Source organism: Peromyscus leucopus, chromosome 2 (genome assembly GCF_004664715.2).
Source record: "Peromyscus leucopus breed LL Stock chromosome 2, UCI_PerLeu_2.1, whole genome shotgun sequence".
Lineage (NCBI taxonomy): Eukaryota > Metazoa > Chordata > Mammalia > Rodentia > Cricetidae > Peromyscus > Peromyscus leucopus.
This window is the reverse complement of record NC_051064.1, coordinates 139,561,959-139,587,823: the sequence shown is the minus strand read 5'-3', so window position 1 is coordinate 139,587,823 and position 25,865 is coordinate 139,561,959. Positions and strand designations below refer to the sequence as shown.

The window sequence follows — 25,865 nt, the reverse complement described above, 5'->3', positions numbered from 1 at the left end:
AAATGAAGCAGGAAAGGGGGCTTCTCTGAGTATGCGCCTGCCTGAGCAAAGGCCTGAAGGGGAGCGAGTCGTGTAGACATCCAGGAGAAGACTATTTCTGGGTGTGGAGACAGCCGGTGCAAAGGACCTGAGACAGAAGAACTGGAGGGAAGAAACCAGGGCGGGGGGTTGTGGGGGGGGGTAAAGGAAAACTAGTCTGAAGGGCCTTAAGATCCATGGAGCACATCGTGGGATTTGAACCATGGCAGTCACACGACCCGGCCCTTACCTTCAAAGGATTGTTCTGACTGCCCCGTTGAGCGGTGGCGTGGTGGCTGTGGGGGTGATGAGAATGGGTCAAATTCTAGATGTGCAGTCTTACATCTGCCTCTTACACTAGTGTCTGTGGTCACACTTGCCTTATTCCCCACAGGAACCCAACACCAAGCGTCCTTTAGTGTCCTTGCGGCCGCTGACACTCGTCATTCATTTTAACTTTATAAATATTTATTGAGCCAGTATAAATACAAATAATGTCCCGACCAGGCAGAAGGCATCCTTTGAGATCCAGCATTTCTAAGCCACCAAAGGCCACTTTTGATGCCCTAGAAAACCACACAGCATTCATACAGGGATCTCATCCAGCATGAGATCCAGAGGAAACTGGTCTAGCACCCCATGCCATTCCCATCATTCCATCTGCCTCTCGGGGAACATGAAACAGCAAAATCCCTCTCTAAAACCCTTCTTCCTGCCTTCCTCGGCCTCTCTTAAAAAAATTTTGTTTTGAGACAGGGCTTCACTAGCCCTCGCTGGCCTAGAAGTTTGTGTAGGTCAGGCTGGCCTTGAACTCACAGAAGCCATGAGTACTCATGTGATGCCAGCTTTCTCCCTTTCATTTGTTCTGAGACCCACACTTGGGAAATGGTGCCGTCCACTTTTAGGGTGAGTCTTCCCCCACCTAAAATCAACCTAATCAAGATAATTGACTATCACACCCTGACATACCAAACTTCCAGCCTGTACTAGAGCCCATCTTCAGGCCGGACCAGGGGGTCTCACACATGGACCTGGAGACATGTGGGTGGGTTTGCCCATCTCTCAGGATTTCCCAGAGCCTGCTGCCCACTGGAGGCCCAGGCTGGGAGAGGACATCCAACATAATTGCTTTCCAACGATCCCGGGCTCCTTCTGAAAGAACATCAGACATGGCGTCCATTGTGGCAGCATGTGCTTGAGATACCACCAAACTCACACCTAGGGCCAAGCATGTCTCTCTCCAGGCCTCAGTGTCCTGTCAGCAAAGATGAACACCTTATCAGTTCTGCAAAGAGTAGATGAGACAATATGCATGCTTGGTACGTTGTCTCCGCTTAATAAATTCTCGCTGTCACTTGCTGCCTTCTTGACTCCCCAGTTTCATCTGTTACAAGATTATAAACTCTCTGAGATAAAGCCGTGTCTTATCTTCGGCTCCTCGGAGGCTATAGAGGATCTGGAACACAGCAGAACTTATCAGCGCTGGAAAACGTGCATGAATAAGGGCCCTTGAGGCTTAAAGTCTACCTCTCCCGGGAGGAGGTTCTTTTTAAAATATATCTACTATTTTCAAGCTTTTGTACACGTATATACTGTTGAGAACCCTACATACTTCTGTTCCTCCTTTTTCTCACCTCTTTTCCTTCCCTTGGTCCCATTTGCCCTCCATTGACAATTTTGCTTCACTTTCACAATACATGAATGAACATACACACATATGTATATATGATTGTGTGTATAAACACAAGATCTGCGACCCACAAGCGAAAGAAAATATGGTATCTATCTTTCTGTGCCCAGCTTAGTTTCTGTAATGTGATTATCCCTGGCTGCATCCATTTTCCTGCAAATGATGTGACTTCCTTCTTCTTGATGAATTTAAATTTTTCTACCATGCTATGCACCACATTTTCTATATGGCTGACATTCTGATGTGGGGGATGGACTCCCAGCATGGTTTTACATCTCTCTGGTGGCTAGCGAAGTTGAATGTTTTTTAAATGTTTCGGCCATTTGCAGTTCACCCTTTGAGTGCAGTTCATTTCCTTGAGTCGTTTATCAATTGGCTCATTTTATTTCTTGTTTAGAGTCCTGGATATAGTCTATATATTAACCTTCTCTGTCAGATGGATGGAGATTTTCTCCCACTCTGTTGGCCAACCTTTCATGTAATTATTTCCTCTGCTGTACAGAAGCTTTTAATCTCACGGGTCCTATTTGTCAGTCATAGGCCTTACTGTGGGCCAGCATCCAGTGGGTCTTTTTAGAGTCAGTCTGGTCTTGGTTAGCAGAATCTCCCATGCACACGCACTCTCTGGGTGTGAGGTACAGTGTGGGAGGAGTGGGCTGGACAAGACGCCCTTGTCATCCTCTACCCAGAATGTACCAAAGCTTAAGTCCAAGTTCACTGCCCAGCTGGTTTCCCCCATCCACAGTCTGAACAGTAGTGTGACTGGAAGAGGAGGAGGAGGGAGGGCCACATAGAGCAGGGGATGTGGCTCACACAGGAAATGAAGTCTGGCATCTTTGCTTGCCTCCTGCAAGAGGTCGGCCTCAGCTCTGGCCACCAAGACAGACAACAAAACCCTGGAACCAGCAGTGTGCCCCCAGCTCTCTCCTCCACTTATCAGCCAGCCTGTCAGCAGATAAGCCCAGCCGAGCTGTCTGGGTTCCAGCCACAAGGGAGAAGATAATTAAAAAGATGACGCTGGCCAGGCCATGGGGGAGCACCTGACAGTCTCAGTGGGGACATCAACAGGACCGAGACAGGAAGCACGACCTTCTCTGAGAAGGGGCAGAGGAATCAGCACTTAACTAATAGTGCCATCAGAGGGCAAAAGGTCACCAGCCGTGGAAGCTTTGCCTGTCTCAGACTTAGAGAGGAAAACCCAGAGAGACCCCCACCTCCATGGATCCCACTCCCTTTGCTCCCCACCATTCAGAAGCATCTGGCTATGTGGGAGGTCCTCAGAGACCCATCAGATCTCCATTCACGGCCCTGAAGACTCAGCACCCGGAAGGTCTATATGTTAAAAGGGCGAAGCAATTTGTTATTCTTTTCACTCAGCTGGCATCCAGAGGCCAATGGAGAACAAATTAGATCCTCCCCACATCCCAGCACAGAGAACAGCTACAAAATAACCTCACAGGACTAACGGTGCTCCAATGAACTAATGGAAATACAACACAGGAGAGAAGATGGGATGGAGAGAGGGATGAAGGATGCTGGGCAGAGATAGTCTGGCCTCTGCCATTCGGAAGGATGAGGAGGAGAAAGGTCCTAGATAAAAGATGGGAGTGAGGCCAAACTTCCAGGCAGTGTGTCAAACACTGTGGTGAGGAGGGGAAGCAGCAGAGATGCTAGCCTGTTTGAACTGTGCTGCTGAGGGGTGGGGCTTAGGTGAGGAACAGGCCCTGGCCTACTGTAAGGGGTTTGGTTTGCATTCAAAGGGCTTTGGTAGCCATTGGTCGGTAAAAGAGGGTGGCAGGGATGATGGGCAGTGCTCACTTTGAGTGCTGGAATGGGCCTGCTGGCCACTGGCACCCATCAGGAAGAGTACATTCGATGCCAATAAGAGATAAAGTCCAGGTAGAGGTGGCATCTTGGGACCTGTGTGCGGGTGACAGAGAAGGAAGACCATGGATAGAGTCAAGGACTTTCTCTGAGAGAAGTCCCAGCCCTAGCCATGGGTTGGGTGTGGGGGATAGCAAGACCCACCCAGAAGGATGGCAACTGTCCTGATTTGGGTGTCTTTGGTAACTTAGACCTCGTAACAACCCAAGTGTTGACTGTAGCGAGTTGGTTTTCTGTAGCCAGAGGAAGAGCACATAGAGAGCTGTCCCAATCAATACCTTCATTTTGCAGAGAAAAAAAATGTGATGCTCCAGAGATCAGGAGGCTTACGGGGATGGGGTGAGAAGGGAGTCCCTCATTCCCACCCACACACAGAGCCTGGGGATAAGTAAGTCCTTAATGTTTGGTCAGCCATTTCAGCGCTGGCCCCGATGGTGGGTGAGCACCATCAGGTTTTAGCTTTTCTACCTGTGACGTGAGATGCCAGGGACCAAGTCCCATTCTCTCAGGACACTCACTAACTCTGAAGTCACCCAAGGTACATGAAGATCATGAGGCTCCAGTTTTTAGGGCACTCAAATGAGATTAGGCTTGGAGGGTTGTGGGCCTCTCCTCAGCACCCACCTGTCCTGTCTCCTGCAGGCCCTGAGCTGAGCTGAGGAACGAACAGAATGCCCGGCTTGCTCAACCGCGCCACGGGGGCAGCCCTGCCTCTCACGGCCTCCGACGTCACCTCCTACGTCAGTGGCTATGCCCTGGGCCTGACGGCCTCCCTCACCTATGGCAACCTGGAGGCTCAGCCCTTCCAAGGTAACCAACCCCATGTGGATTTCCCGGAACCGCCTCCTCCACAGTGAACCCTTGTCCTGTGGTTTACTAGCTGGCCGACACTGGGCAAGCGTGGGACCTTTCTGGTCTGCTCCCTTATCTCTAAAGTGGGGTTTCCAGCTCTGCCCCCCAGCTTTGAAAGTGAAGGAGAGTGGAAAGCAGGGAGAGTCAAGATTTGGGTTCTGTAAGGAGGGGCAGATGAAGTAACAATACCTGAAGAGGAAACGGGTGGGTGGAAATGTAGCTATGACTCATCACTGGGGAGTAGTCTGGGTAAAGGACAGGGGCTGGCCACCGCACACCTCTCCTTCCCCCAAGCCAGGGGTTAGCTGTGGGCGGGAGTCTCTCCCTAACTCCTTTTTGGTTTGCTTCCTTGTTTGCCTGGTTGGCTGGGTGTGTTGTTCTTTAGACAGGGTGTTACTGTATAGCTCTAGCTAGCCTGGTACAGACTACGTAGTCCCAGCTGGCCACATACCCACAGCAATCCTCCTGCCTCACCCGCTCATTGCTGGATTACAGGCATGTGCCGCCACATCCGACCTGGATCCCCTTCTTATTCAGGGTGATGGAGCCTCCAAATGGCTAACCCATTCTCCCAGGCCCTGTCCCCACACTCTGCCCTGAGTGCTGCCCTTCAGGGCTGCCCTGGGGGCCAACACTACCCCAAAGAAACCCACATGAGAACTTTCTTCTCAGGGACCTGGGCTGCTGAACAAATGACCTTACTCTTCTGTTCAAGGGAGCCTGGAATTGGCGACTGAAAACGGCCTACCCAGGGTCCCTGGAGACAATATGGAAAGGCTTTGAGATAGCTCCCTCGGCTTTCCTCTGGCAGGAGGGACGGACAAGTGTTCCATTTTATAGATAAGGAAACTGAGACTCTGGAAGACAGGAAGTCAGGGTTTGTGGAGGTCTCACCATGGTCCCTTGTGCTGTTTCCATGTTAGAGAGGAGATGAATTCTAAGCAATGCTTCAAGCTCAGCGCTGCTTAGAAGCTGAACAGAAATGCAGAATCTCAGGCCACACCCCAAATGAATTCAAATCCAAACACCAACAAGACCTCTAGGACTAGCATATCCTTCACACTGAAGAATCCAAAAAGGTAGCCAGGCATATTGATGCTAGTTGGCAATCCCAGCTACTCCAGAGACTGAGGCAAAAGGATTGAAAGATTCAAGATTTAGCTAGGCTATGTAGCAAGTTCAAGGCTAGCCTGGGCCACTAAGCGAGACCCTGTCTCTAAGTAAAAAGAGAGGTGGGAATGTAATCAGCAGTAGATCATTTGCTTAGCTTGTAAAAGGCCCTGGAACCCTAGGTTCAATCCCTAGAACCTCAGGAAAAATAAGGATATAAAAATGTGTGACACCTACTATGTGATGCACAGCTTAATAAATGATGCCATGAGGCTTGCTGTAGATGGGGCTACTAGACTTAGAGTGTCCTGTCCAATGCAGCGGGGTTAGGAAACAGGAAAGGCCTGCATTTGGACCCTTCTCTAGCTCTTTCCCAGCCCCACCCACCCATTGGTGGTGCCAGTGGCAAGTCAGTGACCGTGGACCAAAGTCACCACCCAGACCTGTACTGTTAGGCCCAGACACAGCCCACACGACAGCCCAAGTCATTTTCCTTGAAAACCGGACTTTCTGGCCCCAGAAGCTCTCACATCCAAGAGTAAAAGCTGGTGGGGGTTGGAGACAGATGCACTTTTCCACACCGCCTGCTGTTGCCCTCACCTGCCTGGCCCCAGCCTGGGGCTGCTCTGTCCCCTCGGGGGCAGTGAGTGCAACCCACAGATCCAAGTACAACCCCGGCAGATCCAAGGCTGACCCTCTTCTGGGAGCGGGGTGTGCTGGGTGGGCCTGAGCACTCGGTGATGCTGGGCCCCGCTCCGCCAGGTCTCTTTGTGTACCCGATGGACGAGTACACCACAGTGGTTGGTTTTGAGGCGGTCATTGCCGATCGTGTTGTGACCATACAGATCAAAGACAAAGCCAAGCTGGACAGAAGCCATTTGGATATCCGATCTGCCACTGTCACGGGTAAGAAGTCCCCACAGACCATGGGGAGGCTGGCCTGGATGGAGGCCACCTGAGCCAGAGCCTCAGGCCCATGGCAAGGCAGCATGGTAGAGGGTGCTGAACTAGAGCCAGGAATCCTGAGCTGGAATTGTATGCCCTCGGGCCAATCCTAAGTCCCGTGGACCTCAGCTTCATTGTCTCCAAAGCAGACCGTTGTCCTTGTTTTCACATTCAAGGTGTGACGAGGATCCACAAAGGGCAGGTTACAGATCACTGGGCTCAGAAGAGGCTGGGTGGGATGAGTCACACTAGGGGCCGGCTCGTATCCTGTTTGCACCAGCCATGTGAGCTTAGATAAAAAAAAACAAGACTTGCCTGAGGGCTGGGGGGATGGCTGCATAGTAAGAGCTGGATGCAGAGGGCATGGAGACGTGAGTTCAGACCCCCAGTATCCAAATAAAAGGCTGGGTGTGTCTCTCTGCACTTAGGACCCCAGCGCTGGATGGGGACAGAAACAGAGATGGGAGTGTCCCTGGGGCTTGCTGATGAGCCAGCTTAGCTAAAAATCCTTAAGCTCCAAGTTCAGTGAGAGACCCTGCCTCAAGAGAATAGTGGAAAGCGAAGTGGAGGAAGGCACCCAGCATCCCCTCTGGCCTTGATGTACTCATGGGTGTGTGCACCTGTATACAGGTATGCATGCATGCTCACACACACACACACACACACACACACACACACACACCTGTAAAATGGAATAATCAGACCCACTCAGCAAAACGATGCATACCAGTAAGCTCTGGCTGCACAGCTAGTGAGCCCTGCGAGTGAGGAAGCTGAGGCTTAGGAAGAGACTAAGTGTCAGACTCCAGGCCACACAGCACGGTAGTGGCTGGGCCCAGGCCAAGAAGTACATAATGTAAGCCAATCAGACTGCTGGCTGTCGTGGATCCAGATGACACTGAAGGTGTTAACATGAACATCCAGATGCACACTGATTTTTAAATTAGCACTCATGACGGCACCTTCTGGTGTGTGTGTTGTGATCTTTCACGACCTGGGGAAATTGCTAGAGTGTTCCCAGGAATGGCCATGATGAGACATCAAAAGTGGCTGTGCTTGGAAAGGATGGTGTTAGAAGGGGTGGGGGAGTCCTGACTGGGGACTAGGAAGGCTCTTATGGGAGGGGGGCAGGTGATCGGTGGGACTTTGAGCCTTTCAGATGAAAACAAAGCTCCTGAGCAGAAGTGGGAGGCTTCAGCGGGAGTCTGGGTGGGGTTTGTGAGGCGGGCATGTGATCCCGTGGCGGGGTGCTCTTTGTGGTTCTGAGTCTTCTGATGGAAATCCACAGCCTCCAGTCAGACCCACGAGGGCACAGAATCCAGCCAGTGAGCTAATCACTGGCTGAGCAGCTTAGACAAGCCAACCCTCCGTAGTGGGCCTCAGTTTCCCCAGCAGCAAAAGGGGGCTGCTTAAAGCTACCTCACAGTAAGACTAGAGGGGGTCAGAGACAAGGTCTGCACAGCACCTGACGCCAACCTGGCACTTAGGGAACATTCCACAAGAGGGGGTTCCCATCGCCCCTCATTCCTGCGCACCGGGAAAGGTGGCCTTGGACGAGGACCTGGAGCGGATTCTGTTCGTGGTCAACCTGGGGACCATTGCTCCCATGGAGAATGTCACCGTCTTCATCAGCACCTCCTCGGAGCTCCCCACGCTGCCCAGTGGGGCTGTGAGCGTCATGCTACCGGCTATCTGTGCCCCGACCGTGCCTCAGTTCTGCCCCCACAGACCTGACTCCTCCAGCCAACAGGCTCAAGGGTAAGGAGGCCCTGCGCCCACCAGAACCTGGCCAGGGGCAGAAGGAAGGAGACAGGGAGGGGCGGGGGAGGCTTTCGGCAACTTTTTTATTTCAGAGTCCCCTGAACAATCTACCGGAAATGCCCATTTTGGTACTGGCAGAAGTGCAAGGCTTTAGAATTTCCAGGGGTTGTTTCAGTGGACGTAAGAGGGATTTTTTTTTTTAAAGTATTTACTATATGATAATCCCTAGAACTGAGTGCTAGGGATAAGAAGGGATAGAACAACATGATTCATGCTGTTTAGAGACGTGGAGGGGCCTGTCAGTGGTGGACCCACCTTTAATCCCAGCACTTGGGAGACAGAGGCAGGCATATCTCTGTGAGTTCGAGGCCAGCCTGGTCTTTAGAGTTCCAGGACAGCCAGGACTGTTGCACAGAGAAACCCTGTCTCGAAAAACAAAAACAAACAAAAAAGAAACAAACTTGGAGAGGAGCCAGGTGTGGTGGCATGCACCTTCAATCCCAGCATGCAGGAGGCAGAGGCAGGCAAATGAATCTTTGCGAGTTCAAGGTCAGCCTGGTCTACATTGTGAGTTCCAGAACAGCCAGAACTACACAGTGAGACCCTGTCCCCAAACAACAACAAAAATTTGAAGGGAAGAGATCATTACTATCATGCAACAGTCACAGGGGTCTTTCTGTCTGTGGCTCGAATGCATTTCATAATTTTATAAACACTGTGGTGTGAGGGAAGTTCTTTGGGCTAAGACGATGAGGAAGGGGTCTGATCCTGGGTATCCAGAGGTCAGACCACGCTTCATCGACAGCCTGACAGTGAGGACAGGGCTCTAGGGAGGAGCTGATACAGGGAACAGGTGTCAGGCTGCAAGGCTGGGATAGCCCGGGCTGTAGGGGGCGTCCTTCTACAGTGTGGGAAGGGAGGGGTGCCACGGCCTGAGAGGTGCCTGCTCTGAGACCACTATCTGTGAATACCTGCTCTAAGGCCACTGTCTATGGAAGCAACTGTGGGAGGGGGGAGGGGAGGGGCTTGCAAAGAGGACAGGATGGTGTGGCTGCTGTCTTATAGAAGAGACCAGGATTAGACAGCAGCTATGATCCTCCTCCTCTTTCCCTTCTCCCTTCTCCCTCCTCCTCTTCCTTCTCCTTCCTCCTCTTCCTCTCTCCCCCTCTCCTCCCGCTTCCCCTCTCCGCCTCCCCCCTCCTCCTGAGCTGTGGGGATGGAACCCAGACCCTTACACTTGCCACATCAATGCTCTAGGACTCAGGAAGCTATGGGAATACATTCTAGAGGAGCGCTGGGGCAGAGAGTGTGCAGAGATCCCGAGGCTGCAGCGGGTTGGATTGGCTGTTGTCGGGGCTGAGAATGGCTATAGCAGAGTGAAAGGAGGAGCCGGGCTCACAGGGTGGCAGAACAGATCATGTAGATCTTGAAGATGCCGGGAGCAGGTGGCAAAGCTGACCTGGGCAGGTACCATCAGCCCACGAGTCACTTTTCAAGCACTGCCCATGGGGCTACAGTGTGGGTTTGAAAGGCAGCATCTTACTGGGGGCATTCCAGACTTAAGTAGACCAGAGACCCCTGGTGAGCTCGCCCCTCATTCCAGCTGGCAGAATTGACAGGTACGCTCTTGAGACATCTATACCAAACCCCCGTGAACCTCACGGCTGCCTAAATCGGACACAAGGAACATTAAAAAGTCAGCTGATACAGTGTTTGCCAGGGCATGGAAAAGAGGGGGCTCCCATTCACTACCAGGAAAATGGGAATTTGACTATGAACCGGAAAAGCAGCTTGACTATGCTCAGCAGGTGCCCTTTACCTGGGGACCCAAAGAAATGTTCTTTATAAGACCAAAGGAGACACAGCCAGGATGTTAGTGCTGGTGGTGATATTGTGAGTGTAGGGAAGAAATTAATGCATGGTGGCCCTGTGGGACTGTGAGTGACAGCCATATGGACCGAGCTTAGGAACAGAATGAGTGAAATCATTAAGGGGGTCACTGAGATAGATGCATGATCGATCATAGACACAAGCCAGTGTGACAAGTGACAAGTCACTTCATAACAGAACCAGGCAAACCTGAGCCAGCTCTACCAAAGCCTAACCATAGGCCCGTGGGTGAGTGGCCTGTTTGCTGGGCCTCAGATCCTCACGTGGGAAGTGTTGGGTGCTGATGTCCTCCTCCTGGGTTTGTGGTGAGAAGGATGAGGGCTGAGGCTCTGGGAACCCATGCCTGGATCTTGACCCATCCCAGGTACTCCCCAGCAGCGGTTATAGATTCTCTCTGTATCCAGGCCCTCGCTGGAGTCAGGTTGAATGAGATGACAGATGCCCTGGGCTGGGAGGAGGCTGAGCTATTTGAGACTCATAGTCTTATGCTTGCCTCTGTCCGGGCTTCTTCCTCCTCCCCCTCCTCTCTCCTTCCTCCTCTTCCTCCTCTCTCCTCCATCTTCCTCTTCCTCCTCCCTCCCCCTCCATACACCTTTCTAGCAAAGACCCACACTGCTTCGGCATCCAGACCATGGACTCCTTGAATGGGCTGTGTCTGGCCACTCTCCTGGATACAGAGGTGACCAACCCAATGGAATATGAATTCAACTTTCAACTGGAGATCCGTGGGCCATGTCTGCTCGCAGGTGAGAGGGAGCTACCCAGGCACAAAGAGACTAAGAGGAGATAGGGCTTTGGGCCCAAAGCCTCCAGAGAGATTGGGGGGGGGGAGGCAAGGCAGAGGTCATGGAGACCACCTAACCCAGATAGAAGTCAAGCTGAACTACTCAGAGCGGAATAGGTAAGCTTTTCCCAAGACAGCTTTCAAGTTAACTCGGCCCTACCTACCCTGTGACTTCCCCAGGGAAATATCTTTCAGAGAGTGGGAGGTAGCTCAGCCTTCTCCAGAAGGCCGTGGTTGTAAAACTGAGCTCTGTTTCCCTCCTGGGGAATATTCAAACCCCCACTACAGCCTAGCCTCTACCCCAAAGATTCTGGGGTGTATCCCAGTTATGGACCATTGTAAAATTCTCTGTGTAATTCCAACAAGCAACTAAGACTAAGAACTGGATTGGATGGTTCTTCTCCCAGCCAGCTTGGAGTTTTAAAGGGTACAGGGTATGGTTTCTTATCAGTGAGTGTTTATTGTAATGCAAGATACACTCAAAGAACACCTACCAAAAGTGTTCCACCCTTGGAGCACTGAGCTCCATTTAGGGGACACCCTATGCCTCGAGAGCAAGCTATATCCTGTGGTCAGGAAAGGAAGGACCACAGGGCACCATCTACGACACAGTCTACACTGTGGGGAAGCCGAGGAAGGTATCCATGCTCACATACCAAGACAGGAGTCCATGTTAGGGCTGGGCTGCCAATCATCTCCAGCTTAGGTCTCATGTCCCCCTCTGAGCTCCTTTCTCTCTTGTGCTCCTAAACCTGTCCCTCCCCTGTCCTGTGTTTCTGTGTTGCTCAGGGGTGGAGAGTCCCACGCATGAAATCCGTGCAGATGCTGCTCCATCTGCACATTCAGCCAAGAGCATCATCATCACCTTGGCCAGCAAACACACCTTTGACCGGCCTGTGGAGATCCTTCTCCACCCCAGTGGTACGGTACCCCACAAGGGGCTCTGCTGCCCTTGTGGAAGACATCTAGTTAGGGCAAGAATTTTGGGGTACGTGGGAGATGGGGAAGAGACCAGATGCTTGCCCCCAGGGAAATCTGTCTCTATCCAGAAAATTCCCAGCCCCAGGTATCACCTGCCTGAGAGGCCTTGAACCCTTAGGCTGGCTGAGCAGAGTGCCATGACACTTTCTAGAAACTCTTCGAGTAATTCTTTGCCTCCTTAAAAACTCATAACATGTCCGGCCCTGAGAAGACGCCATAGGCAGTTGGCTCAGGCTCAGTCCATTTTACGTAACTGAGGCCCATGGAAAGAAGGTGGTGCTAGGCTTCCTCTGCTGAAGAGTCTTCCCCTGGCCCCTACTGCTTCACACATTCAGGGGTGTCACCCTCTTCTCCAATTCAGAACCCACCCCCACCCCCACCCCCCCATGAAGAAATGGTCCCTGGACTCCAGCTCCTGCCGTGCCCCTCACACCCAGGCACATGCTGAGTGCTGATCTCGTTTGTGCAGAGCCCCACATGCCACACGTCCTGGTGGAGAAAGGGGACATGACCCTGGGGGAGTTCGACCAGCACTTGAAAGGCAAAGCAGACTTCATTAGGGGGACCAAGAAGGACAGCAGCGCTGAGCGGAAGGTGAGCCACGGGTGGCGGAGCTGGGTGGTACCAGGAACTTGGTCTCACTGAGCCACAGAGGCCTCTGAGCCTGAAGTGGAGGGCATGACTCCCCCGAGGTCATAGCCTAGGCTGGTGGCAGGATCTGGACAAGAAGTGAGAGGTGTTTCCTTCTGGGGTTCCAGACACCACAAGGGAGGCAGGAGTAGACCTCCAATACAGCAGTCACCCCAGCCAGGTCTGCTTCTTCTAACCAGCATTCCTAAGCCTAGCAGAACTCACAGCTACAGATGCCCTCTTGGTCATATTTCTCCAGGCCACTCTGGCCCTACAGCTCCCTCTTCACCTCCTGAGCCTTAGTCTGCTAAACAGGCTCCCTGCTCTTCCTCTGCCTGGAGTCCTCACTATCTGCTACAAAGTGGATGGAAGAGGGCCAGGAAAGCAGGTGAAAGGTCCTTTCCCTTTGCCCTTCCCCAGCCCCGACATTGAAGGGTTAAAGAGGCACTGACTGTAGGAGGGCAGGGGAGAGGGTGCTGAACCCACAGCCACAGGCAGAGCCCAGTGATCTCTCCTCCACACATGGTCCCCCACACAGCCAGCGCATACCCTGAATGTCGAGTTTCTGTGTGAAGGCACGTCTCTTTCTATCAGCTCATTTGCTGCTAAGTAGCCTGAGGTCTAGTGTCCAATGTTACCTCTAGAGTTAGACCTGGGGGTATCAGGGCTAGAGGACTGGTAATGCTCCTAGAGTGGGGTACAGTGCAATGGTGATGAACTGTTCCTCACCTTCTCGCTGCCCTTGCTGGTACAAGGCAGTGAGAAGGGAAATGGACAGGAATACGTGCGTCACCTAACTGCTTGTGCCAACCCCACTGTGGGAGACCCCAGTGGAAACCCCTACTGGGGAGATGTAGGGGGCTTAGTGTCATCAGTAGGCTTACAGAGAGAGGCAGATCCTTCCTTGCAGATGAATTTGCTAGAAGGGGAAGTTGAGCTAGGTCCCAAAGATGAGGGCAAGCATGGCATGCCAGAGGGGCCACCGAGCTCCCAGAACAAATGGTGGTGTGGAGAGGGTCATACGCACACACACCCAAGCCTGGAGACGGCTGTCCTAGCTATCAGACCTTAAATCAGTTAGCTCTGGGACCTCTGTGCAAATGAGGATTAATTTACCACCTTGGGTTAGTTATGCAAATAGCCTGTATTCTCTCGGAGCTCTGAGAATGACAGCGATCAGGAGGCAGCTGCTCAGAAGTGATGAGTTTATTGTAATTGGATAACGGGAGCTCGAGGAGCCATCAGGGAATCCAGAGCCAAGCACCGGTTCATCCCTCTGAAAGGCAGAGCCAGGTTGCTGGAAGGAGCTCCTGAGGCTGGCAGAGGTGGCTGTTTCTGCTTTGGGCTCTGTCATCCCTAAAGCCAAGCTGGGCAGTGGCCTTTTGGCAAAGGGGCTCTAGGTGGGCAGGAGAGTGGGATCCACAGGTGGGAAAGAAGTCATCAGGTCAGGGGCATCCAGAAGGCGAGTGTTACCAGGAAGGATGGGTGATGAACTGTCCGTAGCTGATTTAGCAAAGAAAGGGCAGGACACGGAGTGGAGGAGATGGAGGTCCAAAGAGAGAAGGAACTGAAACAAGCTCACCAAAATGACGCACAGAGAGGTCAGTAACAGACAAGACACACACAGAGAAAGGGGCGGGGGCTGGAGAGAGAGAAAGAGCCACTGTCTCTTTTATTCATTCAGCAAACGCTAACTGCCCAACCAGTGCCAGGCTCTTTCTTGGTACTAGAGAAACAGCTCTGGGAAGGACACATTCCTTTCCTCAAGGAGCTTATATCCTAGAAGAGGAAGACCAGCAAGTGAGCAAGCCTGGGAGAGGGGTTGAGACCAGGGGAGAAGTAGGATGAGGTATAGGACGGCAGGTGCTCTTCAGCCACGTGCCAAGCAGACGCCGATCTGAGAACAAGATCTGGCTTGCAGAAGGCCCACGGGGAGAGAGGAGCTGGCAGGAAGCACCTGCATCAGAACTGCAAACAGAAGAGCAGGGTGTGGCTGAAGCATTCAGAGCCCAGCAGGGGACAGACACCTGGGCTTCATAAAGCATAGTTTAGCCAGGCAGAGGTGGCGCACGCCTTTAATCCCAGCACTCAGGAGGTAGAGCCAGGCTCTGTGAGTTCAAGGCCAGCCTGCTCTACAGAGTGAGATCCAGGACAGGCACCAAAACTACACAGAGAAACCCTGTCTCGAAAAACAAAACAACAAAAAAGCACAGCTTAAGCTCTATGCCTTAGAGTTTTGGGGGAAGCAGTAGCTGACTGCTGTGTGTGCAGGGACCCCAGGGAAGGAAAATGAGACAGCGAGAAGTGTCTGTGGAGGCAAGAGAAAAGCCTGCCCCAAACTTATGCCCCCAATGCCACAGAGACAGCGAACAGGACAAGTTCGGGTGTCCGCTAGGTAAGGAATGTGAGCCGCTGGGCGGGGTCGGGAAGAGAGGAACACTGGGGACACCCGCTATGTCTCTGGTGTGAGCACAGGATGAGTGCTGATGCCCACTGTTAAGATCAAGGAGAGACAAGGGTGGAATGAGAAACAGACATGGAGAGACTGGTGGATACAGACATCCTGGGGTGGAGGGAGTGGGGATGGCAGAAACAGATCCAGTTCAGAAAGAGATGAGCGGAGAGTCAGAAGAAGGGTTCTGCAGCGCCATGTAGCCTGGGGCAGGCCCCAGACCCGAATAAAAATAAAAGGCCAGGGGACAAGGGCACTGCCTGACAAGCTAAATTTAATCCCCAGAACCAACATGGCGGAAGGAGAAAACTGATTTCTCCAAGTTATCCTCTGACCTCCACACATACACCCTTGTATGCACATGCACATGCAACAATAATAACAATACATCAATGTAAAAACAAATAAACAAAATAGAAAGTGAGATATTTAAAGGTTGGCAGTCAAATGCCTACCATGTAAGCATGAAGTCTGAACCCCATCACCCAAACCCACATAAAAGCCAGGCACATAGAGGTCACAGGCCTGTGATCCCAGCCCTGGGGAGGCACACACAGGGGATCCCTGTGGTTTTCTGACCAGTCAGTCCGCCTGAATGAGTGATGTCCAAGTTCAGTAAGAGATCCTGTCTCAAAAGCTAAGGCAGAGGGCAATTGAGGAAGTCACTCAAAGCTGACCTCTGGCCTCTGTGCGTTCTCTCTCTCTCTCTCTCTCTCTCTCTCTCTCTCTCTCTCTCTCTCTCTCACACACACACACACACACACACACACACACACACACACACACACACAGATAAGATAAAAAAAAAAAAAAGAAAGATTGAATTCTTGATCCCTCTGATGGTCACTGATCCATCACCTAACTGAACACCACAGGAATCCCTGGATACAAAAGACCAGGATGAGGCCCAGTAGCTAGAGGGGAGGCAGAGAGCAAAGCAGACGCTGCATTCAGTATGAGAAGCGCCTGAATCTTCCAGGACAGGCAAGAGCAGCCATAGCAACAATAATGACATTGACTGTGCCAGGCGGCCATCGTCACAGCTGTGACATCCCATCCACATGACAACTCCACGGGGCATGTACATGTGCTCGTTTCATGCATGAGGAGACTAAGCAAGAATATCCATGTGGAAGGTGGGGAAGGCTTTTCCAAATGTGAAAAATGTGAAGAAGGGGCAATTTACCACTAGGGGGGATCCAGTAAGCCGAGGGAACCAAGCTCTTGACCAAGGTGAGCCAGGGAGGGGCTTACATCCACTGTGAACGTGAAAGATCATTATTCAGTGAGGGGGTTCCCCCCTCCTATGTGCTAATGTAACTCATCCTCACAACCACCATCACAACCACCATAAGTGGTGAATGTTTGCACCCCACTGTCCATGTGAGGAGACACCCAGAGGAAGGACTTACCTGATACCACATGGTTGGATGGCATTGGAGTTGGGGTTCAAACTCAGAAGCAAGAAAAGCTGCGCCTTCTGCCGCCCCCTGTTATCTTCTAGCAAGCACAGGAGCCAGGGGCTGCCAGCCTGGAAGCTTTTGGCATAGAGTAAAAACTCACTGATGCTTCGTGAGTGATGAGGGGACCAACATGAGTCCCCAGGATCCCTCAATTGCCCGTGTTGTATGACTTCTTCTGGGGTGATGTGAACAAGTGTCTGTGCACCCAAGATAGGCCACCAACAATGGACTAAAGAAAGGACTCCATGTAAATGAGTGAACCTGTGAGTATGGGGTTACTTACAGGAGCATGATTGACTCAAAAGCTACCTCAATAAACAGCCCAACTGAGCATGAGTAATGACTCCACAAAGCTGCATCCCTGGAGCTCCCTGAAAAACTTGGGCATATTGAAGAGTCTCTTCTTCCCAGCAGTTAATACTGCTTCTAGAATCCCATGCAGGTGCCTTGTGAATCCTGTAGGTTTCAGGAACCCACTGAGACCTGTGACTTGTGTGGACTTCCCACGTCTTGTAAGTTTAATCTTCTTCCTGGGTCTTAAGGAGCCTCCCTCCCATGGGAGGAAATGTTTTAGCTAGGAGGAAACAGCAACACCCTACCAAATCCAAAAGTGTTCCCTTCTCCTCCAGACAGAAGTCATCCGGAAGCGTCTCCACAAAGACATCCCTCACCACTCAGTCATCATGCTCAACTTCTGTCCTGACCTCCAGTCTGTGCAGCCCAACCTGAGGAAGACCCATGGGGAGTTCCTCTTCCTCGTCGACAGGAGCAGCAGTGTGAGCAGGACCAGCATCCAGTGTATCAAGGTACTGTGTGTGGGACCCAGCACCCGGGAGCCAGGGCTCAAGTACATCAGCTGTGCTCCCAGAGGACTCTCTGTTCCAAGAAGCCACTTGTTCAAAATCAGTTTAAGCAGAGACACTTTAACTCAATTTGTTCCCAAAATAAACCCGTCAAAGTGATGGGAACAGAAGTGGAGAAGCTGTCTGATTCAAGCGAGGTCCTTCACTTTCTGCAAACATGTTCTGCAAGCCTGACCCGGGCTAAGCACCCTCTTGTGTCCTGAGTGGGAAGGGGCACAGTAAGAAGGCATGGGGGGAGAACTGTACATGTGCTGGGAGGCTGGAATGTGTGGGATACTGGGCTAGCCCCTCAAAGTGCCTCTTGGTGTTTAATCCAATTATCTTAAGAGACTGTTCTTGTCACCATTACCACATGAGGAAAATGGTTCTTGAGAGTTGTATTCACCTACCCAAGATCACACAACTCACATAATCTGTGGTCAAACCAATGGTTGCCTGACTATACCTCCCCACCCCCACCCCCACCCCTGTCCAACATCACAGAGACACAGGACCTGGCCCCGGCCACCTGTTTGTAGAACCCAATAGAAAAGATTGGATTTGCCAAGCGGCAGTGGTGCACACCTTTAATCCCAGTACTCAGGAGGCAGAGTCAGGCAGATCTCAGTGAGTTCAAGGCCAGCCTGGTCTACAGAGCGAGATCCAGGACAGGCACCAAAACTACACATAGAAACTCTGTCTTGAAAAACCAAAAGAAGAAAAGATTGGATTTGCTCTGGGCAGTAGCCAACTCAGTAAATGCTTAGAAGGACTTGAATTAGATTCCCAGAATTCATGTCTAAAAGAAGTTTCCAGTTGTGGTGGTGCATACTTGTAATCTTGGCACTGGGAGGCAGAGATGGGTGGACCTGTGTGGCTCACTGGCCAATCAGCCTAGCAAACTGGCTCCAGTTCAGTGGCAGGCCTTGAGAACAGCGCCCAAGGTTGTCATCTGGTTTTGATAGGCATATGCAAACATGTATGCATACACACAAAAATAAAAACATTTAGTTATTCTTTCTCCCAAATGACTAATGGCGGGCAAAGTCATCTTAGGAAGAAAAGAAAAAAACAAAAACAAAAACAAAAACACCCAAGATGCTAACATACTCAATATCCTCCCAGAGCTCACAGTCAAGTGTGGCGTGCTGGCCTGATAGCCAGTCAGAAGGCCTGAGAGTTTGGTTTGGTCTCCTTGCTTAGGAAGCTCAAATAAATAAATAAATAAATAAATAAATAAATAAATAATAAAAATACAGAAGAATGATAGTGCCCTCTTCACACACCATGAAGCCCCTCTTTCCTGCCTGGAAATCATTAAGTTTGTTATGAAATTATCCAATGTTCCCTTTTATTGTGACTTCTGCAGGTGTCTGTCTCCCCATCTGAAATTATGAACTCATTAAGGGAAAGAACTGTCTCGCCCTTGTCTGTCCCCATGTGGCCTAGCTCTTCACGTCTATGTAAACCCCCCCCCATTCTATTTATTGGTTTGAGGAATGGATTGTAGCTCAGGAGAATGAGAGAAGGGGAACCAGAAAAGAGTGTGCGCTCTCCTGCCATGGAGATTCCATTCTTCCTTCTTACCTTGCCCACGGGGCAAGCTCTTGTTTCCAGAGCAACAGACTCAGCAAGGAGAGGAAACTTAGGTGGAATCCATGAGGCCAGCAATCTCCTAGTCCTCTTAGTCCCTCCTAGTCTTGAGTAACGGCAGAAGCATCATAGATGAGAGCCAAGAGCCTTCTGGAGGCAAGTGGGGAGCTGTCCAAGGTTCTGGAGTGCTGAAGTGTACTTCCGGATAGTGCAGGTCTCTACATCCAGTTCCATACCCACATTGAAACACCCCCTGATCACCTAAGACTAGCACTGTAAACCTAAAACAGTCTTTGGAGAGCATTTCATACCCTGTCCCTCATTTCGAGGGTAAGGAAACTGAATTCTTAAGGGGTGAAATGCTTTTCTGAGTATCACAGGGCTGGTAGGGGACCTGAGCCTTCCAGGTCTATGCCGGTTTCTCATACACTGCTTATGAGGAGTGAGCCATGCCCTCTGGCTCTACAAAGCTCTCTTGTTTACATATGTCATTTCTGCTGCATAGCATGGTTGAAGGAGCAATCCCAGGGTCCACAATCGATTCTGTCACAATTGCTATGTGGCTTTGGACAAGCTGATTCTCAATTGTGGCCTTCATTCATCCTTTCTATGAGATGAGAAGAAAGGATTGATTCAGAGAGGGCAAATGTATGTCACGTGGCCCTCTGTTTCCTTCTCCTCAGCTCAAGTAGACATCAGTGATTCATCCTGACCCTTCCCCAACACCCTCTCACCCCTGCTAATCCTGGACTGAGTCTCTGTGTCCTCCTCACGCAAGCACTCCAGGAAGTTATTATCGTTAAAGTGAAATTGTTTATGAGCAGGAATCCACTTCATTAGCTGAGCCCTCTCCACCTTTACCACTTCAGAAATCTCCGACAGTGACTTTCTCTGGTCCCTCCTTCAGTCTCCTTTCCCTGTGGAGTCTCCCCTTGCTTTTTTCTAGTTCCACTCTCTGGGCTCAAGGTCATCCCTTCACAAATGGCTCTGTGCTGGTGCAGCAATCCACTCAGCTAAGCATGACCCTTCCAGAGAAAGGCACAGAAATTACTCGGGGGAAAGCCTTGCCAAGGATAAGGCTGGTGGGGGGTGGGGATGTGTGAGTCATTCATTATGGTCCATTGGGTAGAACTTTTAGGGAAAGCAAGGCTTAGGGAGGAGGCATGGGGTAGAAATCCAAACAGCCCACACCAAAGGGGAAAGTTCAGGCAATTTAATTTCCGGCAGCTGCTCTCATTCTTCAGCCACCATTTGCTGCCAAAAGCAGAGCTTTAGAATTCTAATAGGTGTGAGCTGAGACGATCTGTACGGATCAGCAGAGTCTCCTGCCAACAGGAATATGCATTAGTGGCTAATGAAAAAAAGCAGATATTGACTTCTTTTGTAGAGACACAGACTGTATTGACACAGGCAGTGTGGAGAGGCAGCGGGGACATTAATGGAAGCATTTAATGTGAGTGTTTGCAGAGGAGGACAGAGGAGGGCCGCAGGGCTGTCGCGCTCAGAAGGCTGTATGTTGTGGCAATTGCCGGAATCACCTGGCAATGTTTGCTTCTATATTTTAGCGTATTATGGTCTGTTTCCCTGAAACTATGCTGAGCTGCTAGGGAATGGGGAGCATAAATATACTATATGGGAGTAAAGAGGAGGCCTTTCATTTCCGCCTCTGTGCTGAGGCCAACACAAATGAAGACTTCAGAGCTGTAGTGGGGGATTTTTTTCTTTTTCTTATATTTCATTTATTTTGTGGACATTCTAGGGGGGTGTGGATGTCAGGGGACAACTTGTGGGATTCATTTCTCTCCTTCCACCAGATGGGTCCTGGGGATTGGCAGCAAGTGCCATCTGGGCAGACCCAGAGCTGGGTTTTTGAAAACCAAAAGTCAGACTCCCAGGTTTTACCACCCAGAACAATGCCTCGGGTCTTCTGAGCCTCCATCCCCTTCCTACAAAATAGGGGCATTAGTACTAATACAGAACTCATTGTCTTGGTAATGACTCCACTTACTGTTTCCTCTGTGACCTGCTGAGGCTCAGGCAGACCCAAAGTCAAGTGAATAATGGAAGGTATCACCGCCCCGCTGTGCTATAATTCAGGTGATAGTGATTGAGTGTGATTGTTAGTTGAAGCCGCTTAACATTATGGTGGCACATCCTAGCGTGGGTATTGATCACCACACGGTCATCGCACTGTCATTGTTATTGTCACTTTTCCTTCCCACTGTCACACCCACTGCTTTGCTTTCTTTCTATATTTTGGTTTAGAGTTGAGATATGTAGCTCAGTCTGGTCTGGAAGTTCCTACATAGCCCAGGCTGGCCATGCGCTGATAACTCCCCTGCCTTCAAATTCCCAGTGCCAAGATTTGGGACATGCGCCACCATACCCAGCCTCATTGATTTCCCCCTATTTTTCTTTCTCCCTCTCTGTCTCTCTCCCCATCTCTCTCTAATCTGTCTCTCTCCTTCCTTCTCTCCTTTCTTGTGTGTGTGTGTGTGTTGCATGTATGTGAGATCGCAAGTTCATGTGCCCATGCTCATTCGTGTAGAAACCAGAGCAGAATAATGGGTCCATTGTTTCCTCTATCGTTCTCTACCTTGTGCCTTTAATACAGGGTCTCTCCCTGAACCTGAAGCTCACCTTTTCAACTAGGCTGGCTGGCCAGCTGGTTCTCATGATCCCCCTGTCTCCACCCACCAATGCTAGGGTTACAGGTACCCACAGCCTCACCCGCTTATTATTTGGCGCCAGGGATTTGAACTTGGGCCTTCATGTTTGCGGAGAAAATACTCCTCATCTCTCCAGCCCCACACTATTAAATTTAGCACATTTATCACGGTCTCCAGATGGTGCATCACTGCAGAAGACAGGGATCTCTAATGTTCAGACTTAGAAGACCAAGAGGCATAATTGAATCCTTGCTGCACTGTTTACTAACTGGATGCTCTCAACCAATCATTTGCCTGTTCTGTGCATCAGGCTTCTCATCTGTAGAATGGGAATAACAATGGACCTGCTGCTGAGGCTGATTAGCAAAGCAAATGAAGTGTATCATTTGCATCTAATAAAAGAGAGCTAAAGAGACCTCCTTGGGAATTTGTCACTGGTTAATGACAGGATGATGCTGATGCAGGGGCCTTGGATGAGGGCCAAACACCGTTGGATCAACAATGTGACCTCTCCTCAATGTCAAGTTTGCTTTGGCAGAGGGGCATGGGCAGACCCTGCTCTTCTCACCTCTCAAAGTCAGCAAGAGGGGATGGGGAACTCCAAGGCCATTGCAGAGTGGCTTTGATGAGTCAGGCCTGCTGCATGGATGAGGAAGCATATGCTGATTGCTTTGGCGGGTCAGCCTCTGGTCAGGAGCAGCAGATTTTATGATACATGGAGCAGGAGTGCTGGGTGCAGAGAGGGTGACTGGTCCCTGTGGAGGTGGCTCCACGCTGGAAACGGCAGTATTCCCTGTCGGAACCCTGAGAACCCTTTTTCTTGCCCGGCAGGAGGCCATGTTGGTGGCCCTTAAGAGCCTCAGGCCGGCCTGTCTCTTCAATATCATTGGTTTTGGATCCACATTTAAGACAGTCTTTACTTCCAGTCAGATCTACAATGAGGTAAGGAGAGGGCAAGTCTGGGCCTGGATGGGTGATGGGCAGTGGTGAGCAGGGGAAGGGGAAGGGGTTGGCAAAGAGGACGGGCTGGGGACAGCCTCAGATGCTGCCTCCCCAGGGAGAGCCCAGACCACAGCTGGGGCAGCAGAAGAAAGCAAAACCATGCTTGCTAATGTCCTCAGAAATCTGCCCTCACAATAATGTCTGTAAGAACATGGGCATGGAGGGCAGGACAGGGGACATATCTGTCATGCCCATGGGCTGCCACCCACCACAGCCCCTATCTCTTGAAGACCATGGGTTCCTCCAAGGCTGAGCTACAGAAATGAAGGATGAAGGACAGAACAATTAAATGGCCTGGTGGCTGTGGAAGTGGCGGTGGCGGTCCTTACAAGGCTAAGGCTCAGCTGCTATTTGGAACAGAAGGACTCTGGCCCCAGCAGCAGAACTGGGGTTCTACCCAGAACTGAGAAGGGGGGCGGGGAAGGAGAGGCGGAAGTGAGGAAGGAGGAAGGGAAGGGACATTATTGGCTACTTACTACTAAAAGTAAAGGATGGATTTTTAAAATGAAAGAGAAATACATGTTGAGGCAGGGGTGGTGACACATGTTTGTGATCCCAGCACTGGGATGGTGGAAGCAGGAGGATCAGGAGTTCAAGGTCAGCCTCAGCTACATAGTGAGTTTGAGGCTAGCCTGGGCTACATGATACCCTGTCTTAAACAAGCAAGAATTAGAATGTCTGCTTATTGTTAAGTTTTAGATCTAGATAGTCAAAAGGAGAAAAAATGTTTAAATCTCCCTTGACGACATCAGTCAGACAAAACAAAACTGATAAAGAAGTGCTATTTCCAGGCAACCTTCTGTGAGTTTATGCACATTTTCAAGACGGGTATTAGGTCCTCCATACTATGACAGGACCTACTTTCCTAGTCTATCGGGAACACATTTTTATGCCAGAAAATGTCCATCTGTGACATCATTTTAACAACTGCCTGGCCCAGGACACAGACAGCGTGGGATTTATTTATGAAGCCTGGAAAATGGCCTTTCCATGGCCCCCATGTTTTTCTATTTAGCCATTTTGGCTTATAGATTTCCCATGCATCTTGCCTGTCCCCTGGGCATGAATCCAAAGCTACATATTTATCATAAGACTTGATATTGGCAATATTGACCATTACTTCTATTTTTTTAAGATAGTGTTTTGCATAGCCTAGGCTGATTCCAACTCACTATGTAGTTAAGGATAACCTTGATGTAGTGGCCCTGCTGCCTCTGTCTCCGGAGTGGATTACAGGCATGCCCCAGCACACCTTGTTTATATGGGATTGAGAGTGGGACTCAGGGCTTGCCTGTGTGCTAGGTGAGCTACAACTGAACCACATCCCCAAGCTCAGTAGACCCTTCCGTCTAAGTCCCTCCAAACATGGCTATAGGAAGAGAATCCTCCTAAGCCAGGGGCAGGAGATAGTATCCGGAGGGAATCAACTCCTACTGTAATACCATCTACCTGATGCCAGTAATTAAAGTGTCATGGGAGTCAGTGCCAGAGTGTTCTTTCCTCCATGTCACCTGCTTCCCTTACCAGGCAGGGAACTTTATCTGTGCTGAGGAATTAAGAGCTCAAAATTCTTATATTTCTAAAGAAGAATCTAGAAACGACAATATTTTCATTCTTTTGCAAATGGTGACATTTCCCCATGGGTGGGCAGGGGTGTAGCTGAACTAAGAGCCAGAGAACAGAGTTCATCCTCAGGAGGCACTTAGAGACTCCATGCCATGTGGTGAACCTAGGACCTGTCTGCTCTGCCATGGTCCTTCCCTGCAGGAGAACTTGGCCATGGCATGTAACTGCATCCAAAGAATACGGGCTGACATGGGCAGCACCAACATCCTCTCCCCTCTCAAGTGGATCTTTCGGCAGCCAGTGCACCAGGGTCACCCAAGGCTCCTCTTCCTGTTCACGGATGGGGCTGTGAGCAACACAGGGAAGGTTCTGGAGCTGGTGCGGAATCATGCCTCTTCTACCAGGTCAGCCCGATGACCCCAGGCTGCCCCAGGGAACCCAAATCAGAACAAAGTGTGCACTGGGCCAGAGGGAGAGGATAGCACCTACATTTCCCAGAATGCTTTGTTCCCAGGATGCTGAGTGATGCTTTTCATGTTTGCTTTTTTTTTTTTTTACCTCTCATAAGATGAGGAGGGGTGGGTTGTCCACGGCTCAGCATGCAAGTCCAAGTACAGCTTAAGGAAAGACTGCTACAGTGCCAACTGGGAGTTGATTGTAGTGTGTGTGTGTGTGTGTGTGTGTGTGTGTGTGTGTGTGTGTGTGTGTGTGTGTTTCATGATAGCTCCTCCTTCTCCCCAGGCTTTTGCCTGAAGACAGAGCCATCTCTATGCTGCCTCTGCTGGGCCATGCTCTGTCTTCTTATCCCACTCGTGACAATGATGCAGAGCTTCCTCCTTGTCCCTGTCCTCCAGGTGCTATAGTTTTGGAATTGGCCCCAGTGTCTGCTACAGGCTGGTGAAAGGGCTGGCGTCTGTATCCAAGGGCAGTGCAGAGTTCCTGGCAGAGGGGGAGCGGCTGCAGCCAAAGGTACACGGAGGGGCCTCCAGGATCTCCCAGTCCTGCAGCATCCGCAGCCCAGAGAGGGTGAAGTTGAGATGTCGCCCCAAATCTGAGCTCTATGCCGGGCCGTTGAACTAATCACAGCCACACTTTGGTCCTCTGATTCTCTCCTTTTTAAAATGCTAAGCTCAGTGATGATGGCAAAGGTCCATCCCAAGAGTCTCAGGAGTTCAGAGGTGTGTCTGCTGCTGCTACCCAAGTCTGCTGGGCCTCCCTCCCCTCAAGTTCACATTCTCACCATCTTTTTATCTCCTCATCTCTCTGCATCCTCCTCACACATCCGCCCACTCTGTGTTCTCACCCTCTCCACCAGATGATCAAATCCTTGAAGAAGGCTATGGCCCCAATGCTGAGTGACGTGACTGTGGAGTGGATCTTCCCTGAGACCACAGAGGTCCTGATCTCACCTGTCAGCACCAGCTCCCTTTTCCCCGGGGACCGGCTGATGGGATATGGCATTGTGTGCGATGCCTCCTTGTACATTTCCAATTCCAGATACGTAAGTACCCCGGACCGACGGGAGATGGTCTAAGCAACTGCCTCCTCCTCGCCACTCTCCCATTGCTCATCACGGTGGGTTTTTAAGGAGTTACAAACTCAGGGCCTAGAGTGGCTAAGGGTAACATGAACTTGGTACACTGAAAGACAGGAGGTGGGGCGTGGCTCAGTCAGTAGAAGGCTTGCTGTGCTATCAAGAGGACCTGAGTCCAACCCGCTGTGTAGAAATGCCA

At 50.8% G+C, this 25,865-nt stretch overlaps 1 protein-coding gene across 2 annotated transcripts in view; it reads left to right on the top strand.

The window, feature by feature from the left end:
- Vwa5b1 (von Willebrand factor A domain containing 5B1) overlaps positions 1–25,865 on the top strand; it is a 63,144-nt gene that overhangs the window by 15,963 nt on the left and 21,316 nt on the right. For both annotated transcript variants that reach the window (XM_037203120.1, XM_037203119.1), the window contains exons 2-12: positions 4,235–4,402; positions 6,317–6,460; positions 7,987–8,257; positions 10,751–10,896; positions 11,724–11,855; positions 12,385–12,509; positions 17,090–17,266; positions 22,396–22,506; positions 24,334–24,536; positions 24,987–25,101; positions 25,448–25,633. In XM_037203120.1, coding sequence (XP_037059015.1) covers positions 4,264–4,402; positions 6,317–6,460; positions 7,987–8,257; positions 10,751–10,896; positions 11,724–11,855; positions 12,385–12,509; positions 17,090–17,266; positions 22,396–22,506; positions 24,334–24,536; positions 24,987–25,101; positions 25,448–25,633 — 1,749 coding nt within the window. In that variant the 5' untranslated portion in view covers positions 4,235–4,263. The remainder of the gene's footprint in view (positions 1–4,234; positions 4,403–6,316; positions 6,461–7,986; positions 8,258–10,750; positions 10,897–11,723; positions 11,856–12,384; positions 12,510–17,089; positions 17,267–22,395; positions 22,507–24,333; positions 24,537–24,986; positions 25,102–25,447; positions 25,634–25,865) is intronic.